The sequence below is a fragment of the Emydura macquarii genome, unplaced genomic scaffold (genome assembly GCF_026122565.2).
Source record: "Emydura macquarii macquarii isolate MOO-44397 ecotype Brisbane River unplaced genomic scaffold, CSIRO-AGI_Emac_v2 contig_1253, whole genome shotgun sequence".
Classification (NCBI taxonomy): Eukaryota; Metazoa; Chordata; order Testudines; family Chelidae; genus Emydura; species Emydura macquarii.
In genome coordinates, this window is record NW_027131390.1 from 75281867 (window position 1) to 75297765 (window position 15899).

The window sequence follows — 15899 nt, forward strand, 5'->3', positions numbered from 1 at the left end:
GGAAATGTTCAATCCATTTGCCTTAAATGTACACTTATAAGAGATATCAGATCTAAACTGTGTAATGAAGATGAATGATTTCAATTCCCCAATTGTAAAGAAATCTGATCTCCTAAAATCCTATCCAAGAATAATTATTATTATTATTGCTGATTATGAATCACCAAATTACTGAGAATGTTATTATGACACTATTGTATGCAGTGTAGTCGTAGCTGTCAGGTTTTTTTTTTAGTTTTTTTTCTTTCATTTGTATTTTTGTTAAAGTTGAATTAAATTTTATGCTGATTTACATTGCTGATGTAACTGTACGTGGACAAAGCTCTAGAGGCAAAGTTTAGGCAGAACTGTTCTTCTGCTAATGAACCCTTATCCACAAGTGATCCAGTTATGTTGGGATAAGGTTATTTAAACAATTTGTATACTTTTTTCTTCTACATCCACTATAGACTTGTTCTTAACTTTAGATGGTAGCCTTCTTCATCCTTTTTTGTTGTGACTAGTGCAGAAACCAAGCCCTCCCTTGATATGAGACTATTTCTTCTTTATAAAACTAAAGGGAATCCATTTATACCCCAGTTGGGTGTTTTGAGTGATGGGGGAATGAGTGATGAGGCCACTCCTCATGTCTCTGGCATGGTGAGGAGGAACCCAGGTATACAGCCCAAGCAATGACACTATTCAGGCATCTGATAAAGAGATATTTGACCTAAGCACTCATTATGACTAATATAATAAACTGCGTTTCCTGGAACATCAAAGGGGTCAATCATCCGATAAAAAGAAAAATAATTATCACTCATCGTAGTACACTGAAAGCAGATATCTTCCTACAAGAAACCCACTTAGTGACTTGGAGGCAGAGACATTTAGGAGGTGGATAGGGGAAAGGGTGTTTAACAATTTCTCCTCTGCAGCCAAACACGTAAGCAATATTGTTTAAAAAAAGACACACTTTACAAGTTATAGATGTAAATAAAGAGGAGGAAGGTTATTTTTGTTGGTGAAGGCTACGATCTCTGGCTCTATATATACCCTAATTAATGTATGTGGACCCAATAAAGATGTTCCACTTTTTTTAAACAGTTTCCCCCCCAAATTAATTAATATGCCACTAGAATCAATCATCATACAGGAGGTTTTAATGAGGTGTTGGACCTTTTTTAGATAAGTCAGGCCAGCCCCAGTGTACACCATTAAACGCTAGAAACATTATAAAAGATTCTAAGGAAAAACTGGAATTAAAAGATATATGACAGTTGCAAAACCCATGGATGAAAGGTTTTACTTTTTTCTTCCCTGCAGTCCACGTATTCACAAACAGATTTCTATGAATCTGGTGGACTCAGTGCTTAATAATGAAATCAAGTCTATTATGATCTCTGATCATGCACCAGGATGCTACCCCTCCTGAGACAAATTGGACTTGTAAAGATGGATACTGAACTCACTTGTGAACGATAAATATTTTCAGAACTATGAAACAAAAGAAATTCAGGTTTTTTCTATCACAAATAACACACCGGATATATCCCAATCCACCCTACATGATACACTAAAAGCTTTTATTAGGGGCTGGATCATTTCCTACTCAACACATAGGAAGAGGGCTAGCCAGGCTCAGATCCTAGAATTAACCAAACAATTTAAAGCTATGGATTAAAAATGTTCAAACTAGCACTCCCAAGAAAATCTTAAAAAATGAATCAATCTTTCATATGAAGTAAATAGACTGACTTCAGCACAAGCCCAATTTGCTCCTTTTAGACTCACACAAAACATACTGGGAGTCAGGGCAGAGAGTGAGAAAAATTTTCACATATAAATTAAGAGTAAGCAATCAAAGGTCCCAAATACTATAACTCAAATCAGAACAAAAGCAGCTTATTACTATCAAAAAGAGAGCAATGATCCATTTTTTAAATTCCAGCAGAGTCTTTATGATAATGATTCACCACCTGACCCAGAAGAACTAAATCATTTTGTTAAAGCTCTTAACAGCAGACCAGGCTGGCCTTTCCTTTGCAATCAGAGAAATTAATCAAGGCCATGGAGGAAATGAGTCTTGGTAAGATCCCTGGCCCTGATAGCTTACTGATAGAATTCTATCAAAGTTTCAAAGAAAATCCTTCGCCTTAAAAAGGTACATTACCTCCTTCTATGAGAGAAGCCCTAATTACTGTATTACTTAAACCAGGTAAGGATGCGCAAAAATGTAACCGCTATAGACCCATCTTATTAATCAATCCAAATGTAAAAAATACAAATATTGGCTAAAAGGCTGGAAAAAATAAGTGATATGGTTAACCCTGAATAGGTGGAATTTATTTTAAAAAAGCGTAGATTAGATAACACACATCGATTGACTAATGTTATGTCATTCCATCAACATTCTAGAAATTCCCATGCAATCCCTTCACTCAGTGTAGAGAAAGCCTTTGACAGAGTGAACTGACGATATCGGTTTCTTACCCTGGATACGTCTGGGTTGGGAAAATCCTTCATTTCATGGCTAAAGGCGTTAGGATCCAAGAGTTGGGATTGGAATATAACTAATAGCACAATATCTCCCCCCTTTTGATCCTTTTCAGGGAACTAGACAGGGACGCCCTCTCCCCCCTCCTATTCAATCTAACATTAGACCTCTTGCAATACAAATTAGGGAACACCAAGATACTCAAGGGATCTAATCAGAGACAAATTTTTCTACATGCAGATGACAGCCTCCTATTTATTAAAAATCCGGATCAATCTATTCCAAATATCCTATAAACAATAGATAACTGGTAAATTCTCTGCCTACAAAATCAATTGGGATAAATCGGAAACAATAAAGATCTCATTGGATTTAGATGGAAGTGGCTCTCCCTGTATAGGGACACTTAGATGGCAAAAGACAAACCTCAGATATTTTGGCATCCTCTTCCCTAAGGAAATCAAAAACATAGTTAAGGTTACCTTTACCCCATTAAACATGTATTTAGCAAACTATTTACACAGATGGCAGGCACTACCTCTCCCTTCGAGTGAACATAAACAATGAAAATTAATGCCATTCTCAAGATCCTTTTTATTCTGAATTCCCTCCTTATCCATATTCCTCCCTTTTATTTTACAAAAACTGACAACATGTTCAGGTCTGTTTTGTGAGGTGCTGGTAACAAATCCAGAATCTCCTTACAAAGATTACAGCTCCCTGTCAAAACAAGTGGTTTTAGATGTACCAACTTTAAACTTTACCATCAAGCAACAATCCTTAGCCAAGCAGCACAGTGGCTCATTCCCTCATGCTGTAGAAACTCAGACTGGTTCCAGCTGGAAGTAGAATTGGTTGCTCCTTTATCCCTTTCCACTGCGCTGCACTTGGATTTCTACTGATTCCCTAAAGAACAATTACCAGCTATTGTGGCTGCCAGAAATAATTGGCATACCATGTCTACTAAATTTAAAAATCACCTTCTTTTACATACCAAGGACTCTCTATCTGGGTAACTTAAAACTCTGTATAGCAGGCAACCCCATCATTTGGCCAGATTGGATTAGGAAAGGAATTTTGACCATCAATCAACTTCCTGAAAATGATACTGTCCTCCCTTTTACAATACTAAAAGAAAGGTTCAATCTCTAGACTAACAAGGAGTGTCAAAATATCCAACTTAAACATGCCCTCTCCCATCTGTTGGGTTCCAATGCCTGGGCTATTCTGACCCACCTGAATGGCATTCATTTCTCAAATACTATCCGGTTTGCCAAAGCTTACAGCAACACTATATGCATACTTGGCCAGCAAATTTGAATTAAAGACGGATTCCCTAAAAAAGAAACAGGAGGAGGAATTAGGCCAATTTCTCTCTGTTAACTAATGGAAACAAATTCTAGCCAGTGCTCCAAACTGTTTCTTGGACCTCTGTTTAAAATTAATCCAGCAGAAAATCATCTAGAGGATGTACTGTGGACCCCTCTCTGACTATGCAAAACAGGTGTTGCTAAGTCAGACAAATGTTAGCACAATGATTCAGCAGGTGCTGACTTGACCATATGTTCTGGGAATACTCTTATGCCCATATATAACATAATAAAATTGTGTTACAAACTAAATATGTAATCTCAAACCTAATGGATGTTAATTAGAAGCTGAATAAATCTGAAAACTTTGGCTCAGCAGAGCACTAATAGTTACTAAAAGACTAGTATTATAAAAATGGAAATCCAAAAAATGACCAACAACCGAAGAATGGAACACAGACACTGTAAGCTTGACCACCATAGAAAGCATTGTATGCTATAACAGAAATACCCGCATCCTCCAAAAAAATTCTCAGAGATATGGGATGCTTTCCTGGAAGTATCTGAATGATCCTATTAAATGCATCCCCCCTTGCCTCCCACTCTTCTCTACCCACTTCCTTCCCTCCTCATCTTGATACCCCTTCTCTGAATTTTGCTTCTATTTTTTATCTGATTTTAATAAAGTAGTTGGATTTTTGTATATAAATTCTTTTTCTTTTATTTGTTTCCAATATAAATTTTATCCATTCATATTATATATAATTAAATGTTTCAAATATAGCTACGGTTAGGTAGCAAATGGTTAATATGAGAGGTTTATGTATAGTTTGTCATGGTTGTTTTTTCTGTTTTTCTGTTTTTAAAATTTAATAAAAAATTAACAGAAAAAAATAAAGGAGGCAATAATCAAAACCATTCCTTTATATTTTTAGTATTTGTAATAATGTTATACTTTCCTCTTCTGGAGCACCTTCTTTTGAGGGTTTCAAAGTGCTTCTTAAAAGTAATTTAAGATTGACTTAAACCCTGAAGCATGAGATTTAATATGTATTCTTACAAATTTTTGAAGAGAGATTAAACGTTGTGTTAGTTGGTTTTAAACCAATCTTTAACTACTAGGGATTAAAAGGCTTCTTGTACCTTCCTCAGAATCATCTGATACTGGCAATTGCCAGAGACAGGATATTGGACTAGATGGTGCGTGGGTCTCATCCGGTCTGGCAATTTCTATGTTCTTATGTAGCTTAAATGTCCACACCCTGGGAAAAGGTCAGTGTAGTGCTAACTACAAATCATAGATATGTAGGGATGGAAGGGACCTCAAAAAGACATCCTGTCCAGCCCCCTGCGCTGAGGCAGGACCAAGTAAACCTAAACTGTCCCTTCCAGATGTTTGTCTAAGCTATTCTTAAAAACCTCCAGAGACAGGGATTCCACAACCTCCCTTGGATGCTTATTCCAGGGCTTAACTACCCTCAATGTCTTTACTGAATTTCATCTTGTGTTCAAACCAAATCTCCAATTTGTCAAGGTTTTTTGAATTCCAATGCTGTCTTCCAAAGTAGTTGCAACCACTCCCAGCTTGGTGTCATCTGCAAATTTTATAAGCGTATTCTCCACTCCATTAATCAAGTCAATAATGAAAATATTGAGTAGTATGGGAGCCAAGACAGCCCACTAGATATACCTCCCCAGTTTGATAGAGAACCATTAATAACTACTCTTTGAGTATGATCTTTCAACCAGTTTTGTCTTGTAGTAATTTCATCTAGACCGCATTTCCCTAATTTGCTTATGAGAATGTCATATGGGACTGTGTCAAAAGCCTTAGTAAAATCAGGATATATCATGTGTACAGCTCCTCCCCGCTCCCCTGTTGCCAATCCACTAGGTAAGTAGCCCTGTCAAAGAAGGCAGTTAGGTTGGTTTGGTGTAACATGTTCTTTAAAAATCCATGCTGGCTATTCCTTATAAGCCTATTATCCTCTAAGTGCTTGCAAATTGATTGTTTGTAAGTTGCTCCAGTATCTTTCTATGTACTGAAGTTGAGCTGACTACTCTATAATTCCCTGGGTCCTCTTCATTCCCCATTTTAAAGTTAAGTACTATATTTGCCCTTTTCCTGTCCTCTGGGACCTTATCCATCCTCCAGGAGTTCTCGAAGATAATTGCTAATAGTTCCAAGATTGCTTCAGCTAGTTCCATAAGTATCCCAGGGTGAATTTTGTCAGGCCCTGCTGATTTAAAGACATCTAACTTACCTAAATATTCTTTAACCTGTTCTTTCCTTACTGTGCCTTGTGTTCCTTTCCCCTTGTTAATATTAATTTTGTTATGTATGTGATCACAATTTACCTTTTTAGTAAAGACGGAAGCAAAATAGCCATTAAACACATCAGCCTTCCTGATGTCGTCCATTATGAGCTCTCCTTCTCCGCTAAGTAGACGACTTACACTTTTCTTTGTCTTTCTCTTTCTCCTGATGTATCTATAGATCCTTTTTTATTGCCTTTTACGTCCCTTCAAAAGTGTAACTCAGGGCATGTCTACACTACAGCCACTTTGGAGTCACAGCTATGGCACTGCAGCTGTGCTGTGTAACACTGTGGCGTAGACACTTCCTACATTGACACAAGGGGGTTTTCTGTTGATGTAGTTAATCCAACTCACCAAGAGGCAGTAGCTAGATTGACAGAAGAATTCTTCAGTTGACCTAGCTGCATCAACACTGGAGGTTAGGTCAACCTAACTATAGTAATCAGGGCTCAAAATTTTTCTCAGCCCTGAGCAATGTAGCTAGATTGACCTAATTTTTAAGTGTAGACCAGGCCTCATTTTGTGCCTGACCTTTTCTGATTATGTCCCTACATGCTTGTGCTATTCTTCTGTACACCTCTTTGGCAATTCATCCGTGTCTGCACTTTTGGTAGAAGTCTTTTAAGATTTTCTGGTCATGAAAGAGCTCCTGATGGAGCCATATTGGCACAACATCTTTGAAAATAAGGTCATTAGTTCTTGAAAACAGGCATTTTTTTATACATCTATACAAATTAAATTAATTAAGTAAACAAACATTACTCCTGGAACCTTAACTTTCACATTGTTCTGACACTTGTGTTCAAATATGCAACCTACATGCTACTTTAATGTGGCACTATGCATTTAAAGAGAAAAGAAAGTTCTTTCTGTGACGCTATGGAGATATCCAATTGTTTTTGCATGACTTCTTGGGATTTAAACTGCCCCTCTCTGTACAGGCCTGATCCTGCAAGATGCTGAGTATCCTCAACTCCTATGGGAGTTACAAGAGGCAGAAATCTCAGAACAGCACTATGGAGAAATGTGACCCTATAAAGCTGCCAGATCTTATTGTACCATAGGCAGTAACATAACTAACACACCTATACAAGCGTTGTAGTTTGTGTTCATTAAAGCACATTTTAAATTATTTATAATTTTTCCCCAAATTTGCCAGACTGTTCCCTAGTGGAATTTGCATTAGCAAACTGTCATATTTTAAAGTTCTCTCTTTGAGTTATACAGATGCAAATAAATCTTAATATGAGAAAACTGCTCAGTGTTTCCCTAAAAATTCACCTTTGCTCTGAGAGAAAGTATGACAATTTCAGTTCAAAAATGAACTTTAAAGAAAGTGAGTACAAATGGAAACAGTGGGTGAAAATGACAGTGGAGTTATGACCAGCTATAGTCATTAGGGTTGTCCACATGGCAAGCAAAAACCTATGGCAATGAGTCTCAGAGCACCATTCTACAGACTTGGGCTCGTGCTATGGCACTAAAAATAGCTGTCTGGATGTTTGGCTCGGGCTGGAGCTCAGGTTCTGCAAACTTTAAATGAACCCTGTATTTTCATGGAATTTTTCCAAAGATGATTACTTACATCGTAAGAGAGAGTGTTTTCTAGTCTCTCAGCCCATTTCATTGCAAAAATACTCACTTATCTATTGCGTGAAGATATTCCTGACAAGCACTGTGATATTTAACAGGAATGTTGTACAAACAGTGCAGCTGACCCATTAAATAATTGCTCCAAGCAATGAATAGCATAATATATTAATGTATACTGCTTTGAAAAATTATGAACTGAAAATGTGAGAGCAGAGCAGGTTGATAATATAGTTTATGAATACTTGGCTTCTTTTCAAAGTAACAGCAAAACTCCCACCAACTTTCAGTGGGAGCATTTGCAGGCACCTGAAGACAGAAATTGGCCATAATTTGCAAGAAACATCACCCCATTATATGAAATGTTTGGTTTCAATTTTGTCTACATCATCGGTGAACTGTTGTTCCACAGCTAAAACTGTTACTGTTTGCTAAAAGAATTTTGAAAACAAAACATAGTAACCTTACCAATGGGCATTCCAATAATAATGCATCCTCTATTTTTTCTGATTTAGAACATGGTGGCAATTGATAAAGTATTCGTGGCTCTCGTGCGATGCTAAGAAAAAAGGATTATAAATTATCAGTCTACTTTATAAACTACCTTCTGTCAACAGGTCAGTTTACGCACTATTATAAATTACCTCCTCCTCATGCAGACAGCATTCTGAACTATCCAGCATGCTAGGCTACTCTTATTTTGGTAAATGTCTCTCTGTGCTGCTCTCAGAATTTGGATAACTCCCCTTCCTCCTCCCACCAGTATAAGATGCCTTTAAAAAGATCGCCTTTCATCTAGGTAAACATTTTAGATAAGAGATGTACCAATAATGTTCTTATTTTAGTAACATACTTAAAAAAAGAACTAAACAGAAAATATGAAAATTAACTTAGGAACAGAAGGACATCAAAAACTTCACCACCTGCAGCTCCAAATGCATGGCACACTTCTTTCACCTTGCTTTCTCTAATGCAAAATCATAGCAGCATGTACACACACACACACACACACATAAAAACACACATTAAAACTGTACCAAAACAAAATACTTCACAACATGAACAATTCTCCCCCTGGGGAGAGGAGGAGAAAAAGAATGAAGTATACATGACAGATGTTAGTCACGTTGCTTACTGCACTACTAGAAGGTGCTCAGATTCTATGGTAATGAGGGTAATATAAGAACCTGTATAGATTAGAACTTGGGATAGGCGGGAAGCTATCAATTTGTAACAATTTATTATGGTAAATTCTTCTAAATTACATCTGTGTAAATTTAGATTAAATTCATTGACTTGCACTGTGAAACTGACAGCAGAATTTGACCCATTAAGTACTACCAGGAGGAACCTCTTCTACTGTATCAGAGTATTGTGCCTTTCATGGCATGGGTGCCAGAAACTGAGAATTCTTGTATGATTTAAGAATTTAGCAACCTAAGTTTCCTGAAATGAACTCTGTTTCTAGTTCTGTCTTCTTCTTTTGGACTTTACTTATTAAATGACACCATTCACAAGGCATTTTACGTATCAGAAAGCACATGCTAAAACGGGGCCTGCTCCTGCAAAGTGATGACTATCTTCAATTCCCGTTAAAGTCATCGAGTGAGGAGGGTACTCCTCAAACTCAAGCCCAAGGTAATTTACTGCTTTACTTCAAGAAGTCACAGATCTAATACCAAAACTGTAATCTGGCTATAGGGGTTGATTTTGTGAGACATTCTTTAGTGCTTTAGATAGTCATTGGACAACAAGAAATAAAACTAGTGTTCAATCTGTTTAATTTGAATTCTGTGTGGTCCTGAACATCCTCAACTCCCATTAAAGTCCAGTGATAGTTCAACCATAAGCAGGACCTCACAGGATCAGGCCTTATCTTTCCAAAAGCAGTGCAATACTTTATGCTACAGCTATTGTCTGACAATTAAGAGATAATAAAATAAGGGTCTAAATATGCGAACACTTAAGCATATGGTTATCCATGCTTCTACAAGTAATCCCATTCAGTTCAGTGGAACTACTCATGGTGGTCTCTAAAATGAGAGCCTGAGTAGCAAAATGCAAAATAACTGCAATTTTTAATAATCAAATAATTACCTGCTCATACAGCACCGGTAATTGTCAAAATAAATTCTTCCATGTTCATAAGCAATAGGAGATGTAGAATGAGTTGTCCAAACATTCTTGAATTTAGTACTTTCCTGAAATAGACAATCAATAGGTTTTTGTGACAAGCTGTTGTTTTGGAAAATATTTCACATCCCCCTACCGCTAATAACTTAAGTTAGTTGAACATAATCTGTTGAACACATAAAGGGCTTTTTTAATAAATAAAAAAGTGTCCTGAAATTATCTAGACATTTTAAATATTTTTTCCTTCTTTCTACAATTGTACACTGGATGCATCCAGTTCTGAATACAGCAGGCATTGAAATAAGGCAAGCGGGGCTTTGAATCAAAAGTATTTTAAAAGTAAGTTTAGAAAAGCTGGGGTGGGGTGAGGTGGGATAGGGTGGAGGAAAATGTAATAAAATTTATGAATGGGCCTTTATAAGAAAATGAGGGACAAAAACAAATGAAAATAGATGCTTTACCAGTTCATAGGCAGCATGAGAAATAAATGTTTATCATTAATATACACGTTAAAAATAAAATTGGTTATGAACTTTTAATGGGACCCTTCCAATTTTAAAATTATAGGCCCTGATCTTGTAAATATGCACAAGTACCCATACGTATGTGAGTAGTCTCATTGAATTCATGGAGTTTTGGGATCCAGCCTACTCTTGGTGTTTAGAGGAAGGCAGGGAAGGGAATTTACATACTTGCTTGCATAAAGAATGCAAGATATTAATGAGTTCACTTGAATTAGTCACATGCATAAATACTCAAATACATAATTATGTGCAATAGTGATATAAGGATCAGAGTCATGGTTGTAAATAATTTTCTTTATCTGTATTAATTAAGGCCCCAATCTTATAATGAGATGTATTTAGGCAGGCTATGGTCAAAGCCTCATTAGCTTCAATGGGGTCCTATGTAGGTGCAGGGGGTCCCTCTCCACACATCTGAGCATGAATGGGGCCTAACATCTTACTTGTTAAAAATAAAGTAATTTTTAAAAACTAATTTAATTGACCATATTTTTGCTATTTACTTTCTGCATTTCTCAGCTTGGGCAATAAAAAAAATTAAAATCAGTTTCACTTTGGTTTATAATGAGCTGCAATTTCAGTTTCCCAGTGCTGCCATGTTTGGCTTCCACTTCAGAGGCATGTTTATTTGTTTAAAGACAAGTACTAATTTTTTTAATTGTGGAAACAATTCTGTTGCACTTAGGCCAGGTCTACACCACAAACTTAATCTGGTATAACTATGTTGCTCAGGGGTGTGAAAATCCTCACCCCAGAGCGATACAGTTATACCGACCTAACCCTTGGTGTAGACAGTGTTATGTCGATGGGAGAGCTTCTCCCGTCAACATAGGTACTGCCTCTTGTGGAGGTGGATTAACTATGCTGATGGGAGCAGTCCTGTAGGTGTAGTAGAGTCTTCACTAAAGCACTACTGTGGGGCAGCTGCACCAGTGCAGTTGTGCCATTGTATGTGTAGACAAACCCTTAGGCTTTGTCTACACTAACACTTACGTTGGCAAAACTTTTGTCACTCAGGGTGTGAAAAATATACCCCTAAGTGACATAAGTTTTGCCAGGATAAGAGCTTGTGTAGCCACGTTATGTTGACGAGAGCTCTCCCACCGACATAATAAAACCACCTGAACAAGTGGCGGTAGCTATGTCGGCAAGGGAGCGTCTCCCATCGATATAGCGCTGTCCACACAAGCACTTATGCCAGCAAAATTTATGTTGCTCAGTGGCGTGTTTTCCTCATACACCTGAGTGACAACAGTTTTGCCAGCATAAGTGCTAGTGTAGACAACACCTTAGAGTTGTGAAGTCAGATTTAAAGTTGATGGTGTCCCTTAAATTACTATCATAATTTTAATATTAAGTGCTATATTAGTTGCCTACAATAATAGTCACCCAGATTCAGAAATCTGAGGAAAAAGGTTTAGAAAGAATCACACAGTAACACGGTCATAATGTAAAATAAAGGTTGATTTACAAATGGTAATGGCATTTTTTCCACCATAAGATATTCTTCAGGGTTGAATGATAAAAATGTTGCATCTTTTCCAGATTTTTCCTGAGGTAAGTTTAATAATATTGTTAAATCTCGCATCCTTAATCAAGAATTGAAGCTGTTTGTGCTCTCACAGGCTTCTGTTCAGAGTGTGGTCCAGAGGTTACCCAAACTCCTGCACTAGAGTTTAGAACATCTGGACTGAAGAAATCAGGTTCCAAACAAGGATTGATTCACTACTGGAAAATGTTCGAAGCTGTTACCTGACACACTAGTTTTCTTAAGATTCCCATGTTTTTTCTGTGGGCGACACCTGCATCTTTTGTATAAAATCCGTGAGCCCTCCTAGTTAGAAGGCGGCAGACATTGTGAACTTTAAAAGCACTGGAGGAGAGTCTCGTGGTTGAGGAAGCTGCTGAATCTGGAGACATTTTTATTTCTTGAGAAAAGCTCGAATTCCTTCTAATTCCTGGCTCAGCCAGCAAGCGCGGGGCTGTTCAATACAACGAGACAACAAAGCATGGACCCAGTCATCTTTCAATCCCAGTATTACGGGCCCACTTGCTGATCCCACCCGCAAATCCTGGAGCCCTCGCCTGGGCACAGGGTAAAATTGGGAAGAAGCTGCATGCACAGTCCCCCGCTACACGCCAGTCTGGATGCAAACAAGGCTACTCCCGCGTCCGTCCTGCGTGCCCAGCAGCCTCCCGGGGCCCCATCGGCAGGCTCGGAGCCCGTTCTCGGGGAGGCCCCGATGGAGCGGGACCTTGATCCCCTGGCGGTGGCTGGCAGCTCACCCGGTCCTTGCTATTTGAGTGTGAATCTGTCCACAGTCACGTTGGCAGCATGCCCTTCCCCTGGGGCTGAGGGCAGAGCCTGGAGCCTGGCTGGGCTCTAAGGACTTGCATGCAAAGCGCATTGCCCGGGCTCCGCTCCGGCCGCGGGGGGGGGGGGGGGGATGTGTAATACAACTTCCCAGCAGACTTACTTACTTCCCCCGGCAGTCCCCATCGTGTGTGCTGCAAACCTGTGGCAGGTGGCAACAGCTGAGAGAAACCAAGGCCAGGTCCCTCCCCCTCCCCGCGCCGTATCTTTCTGAGTCCCGCCTCCCGCTGCTGCAGCGGGCGCTGCTCACCGGGTACGGTAGTTTGTAGACGCTTCTCAATAACGCGCCAAAACTACAACTCCCCAAAGCCATTGCTCTTCCCTCTCTGCCCGTCTCCGCCCACGTGGCGCCTGCCTGAATGACGTCTGTCCTGTCCCCCTCCTCCGTGTGCTCGATTTGTGTCCCACAAGTTTCCAGTGTGGAGCTTGCTCCAGCCGGGGTGTCGGTGCAGGGCTGGGATGTTAAGCAGCGCTCTGGTCGGTCCTGTTCAGTGAGTTGCCAGCTGGGAAATTGTTGGCACACACACTGCAGGGGGCTAGACATTGCTATGTAGAAAGGGTGTGTGGAGCCTGAGTGGGAAATAGCTGACGCTGTGAGCCCTGAGCAATGTGCTATGTCACACAGTCTAGTCCCCTTAGCTGTCCTGGGGAAAAAAATAGCAATAAGGCCCTGCGATTATTTTAAAGGATTTTCTGTATAAACTAGAAGAACATCTTGAAGGTATGTTTTGGGGGGTTTTAATTAAAATTTTATTGGCACTTTTCAGTAAATCAGCCAGTCAGCTTTTCGGCGCATGCAAAATGTACATGTACATGAACATGTACAGTGGTGATGTAAATGAGAATAAGTTAAGTACACACATAGAGTCTCTGATCCTGCAAAGATTTATGCACGCGCTTAACTTTATACATGAGTGGTCTCCATGAAATCAGTGACACTGCTCCTACGTGCAAAAGTTAAGCACATGGGTAAATCTTTGCGAGATTAGGGCCTTAATATTTCATTATAATGGTTTCTTTGCTTTTGCATAATAAGGTTCCTGGCAAAAGACAACATAACTAGTATACGTCATATAAAAACAGTCATTCAAAATTATGGCATTTTATCTTGCATTTATTTTTTAAAAAGCAAGAAGGGTAGTAAATATATAGCATTTATTGATGTTTAGGAAAGGCAAGATAAGTTAGATGGGAATTTCTTTCCAATTTTTTTGTTTTTATTTTCCTCATTGAAATAAAATACCTTTAAGCCGAGTAGGGAAAAAGAAGAAAATTCTACTTATGCTATGCATTGTTACTTTCCAATAATATGCAGCAATATTAGCAGGGCAATTGTACTGTGCAACTCATCAAAACTGTACTCACCATTCTCTGCACTGTCGTGTTCATTAGGGACAGGCCAGTGATGATAGTGGTTATTTGTTTTTTAAATACAAATTTAGGGATGGGAAAGTTCCTGGACTGAAAACTGTAGAGACTGATTTTTTTTTGTAGAACCGATGCAGAAGGGTAATTTGAATCTTCATGGAGACTCAGTTTTGTAAGTGATTTGTGTGATATGGATACATGGATATGGAGCTAAGGGGATTCACAAACTCATTATATTTGTACCATTGAATAGCTATCATCACTTTATGAATTCTGGTCACTATTGAACTGGGCTGGATATGTATTGACTCGGTTTCTGATCTTGGAAATACTTATGGACATACGTGAAGTTTGCAGGATCAGAGGCTTAGAAATATAAAGCACTTCATCTCGGTAGCAGTTCCCTGAGACATACAATGTGTAGGACTTATTTTTGCATCTCTTGATAAGTATCACAAAAGCCACCTCTGCAACTGATAGCAATTGTCAGCAGAGAAGCTGAGTTCTGAATATCTATGCTAATCATCCTCTTGCCTGAAGAGGTCTGCGGATCAGGAGTGAGGCACATTGGTAGGCTTGTGTGGAAGCTAGTGCTGCCACTGTCTGTGAGCTAAATAATGGACTTCAGTCTTCATGGGTGTCAGATACACTGACACTTTTCACAAATACTAAATTATCTTAGACACCTAAAAATACTTTGAGGGCCAAGGGAAGATGGAGTTGCTGCCACAAGTGTCTTTGGAGCAGTCGCTTTCAGGCTGGCCCTAGCAATGGCAGTGAATGAAGAAACTCAGTGGTACTGCAGACAGTTCTTGAATTACAGCTTCAGCAAATAGGGAGCTTCATGCTATTCATGTTATGCAGCTTAGTGAGAGGAAAGTATGTTTCAGGTGCACACCTGCCTGTGAGTGAGGGACTAATGCTAATAACACCGAGGCTATGTCTACACACTACAGATGCTACAACGGCCCAGTTATTGCACAGCTGTGTGACATTTGCTACAATGATGGAAGGGGATTTTCCATCACTGTAGTTAATCCACTGCTCCGAGAAATGGTAACTAGGTTGACAGAAGAAATCTTACACTGACCTACCAGTGTCTAGACTGGAGCTTTACACCCCTGAGTGCCATAGCTAGGTTGACCTAAGTTTTAGGTGTAGTAAGATTTAGGCCTGACTGCTTAGCTGGTGCCATAAAATGAGCTGCATCTCTAAATCATGAAATTCTGAATACTTAGAAAAATTCAAGCTTAATTACTCATTGTAACGAAGAGAACTAAATGTATGATTACTGTGGTAGTAAGCTGCTCAAACTAAGGTGTGCGGTTCCTGATGGTATTTTTCATGACCAGTGCTCAGCTCTGGAACTCACTCCTGGTCTGGCAGAGCTAGGGTTTCTTGGCTTTCAGGGTATGCTATATAGTAACCAACAGTGGAGTTCGTAAATATAAGTTTAGGTAATTTGTGATTTCATGTTAGTGATGAATGAGACTGTTAAACGTCGATAAAATTTTAGGTATAGTACTAACGTTTATTTTGTATTAAAGCTATTTATCCTTTTAGTTGTATGTTTGTTTAGCTTTCTGTAGGTGTTTAGAACATGCATAGACATTTTTAACAAATAAAAATAAATACATAAAGTGGTCCTATTATAATAAATATAAAGGACATTAAAAGAACTAGCTGAAGAGAATATGTCTTGTAAAAAGGGATGCTTTTAAGTAGTTTTGCCTACAAATGTAAATTTTTGGTTGCTTTAGTTAATTTGGAAAAAATATCAATATTTTAAAAGCAATAAGAGAAAA

The 15899-nt window shown here is 38.8% G+C and overlaps 2 protein-coding genes across 3 annotated transcripts in view; one reads left to right on the top strand and one right to left on the bottom strand.

Annotated features, from left to right (window-relative positions):
• Window positions 1-12935, bottom strand: part of DCAF17 (DDB1 and CUL4 associated factor 17) — a 38519-nt gene extending 25584 nt beyond the window's left edge. Inside the window, exons 1-4 of one of the 2 annotated variants that reach the window (XM_067549863.1) lie at window positions 12834-12935; window positions 12105-12334; window positions 9793-9896; window positions 8164-8254 (exon numbers count right to left, since the gene is read on the bottom strand). In XM_067549863.1, coding sequence (XP_067405964.1) covers window positions 8164-8254; window positions 9793-9896; window positions 12105-12334; window positions 12834-12852 — 444 coding nt within the window. In that variant the 5' untranslated portion in view covers window positions 12853-12935. Of the gene's footprint in view, window positions 1-8163; window positions 8255-9792; window positions 9897-11823; window positions 12335-12833 lie in introns of those variants that run through there. The other variant, XM_067549864.1, reaches the window with a different exon arrangement.
• A 328-nt stretch (window positions 12936-13263) lies between these two features.
• The window catches only part of METTL8 (methyltransferase 8, tRNA N3-cytidine), a 42415-nt gene continuing 39779 nt past the window's right edge, over window positions 13264-15899 (top strand). The window contains exon 1 of the mRNA XM_067549865.1: window positions 13264-13447. The gene's annotated coding sequence lies outside the window, so the exon portion shown is untranslated. The remainder of the gene's footprint in view (window positions 13448-15899) is intronic.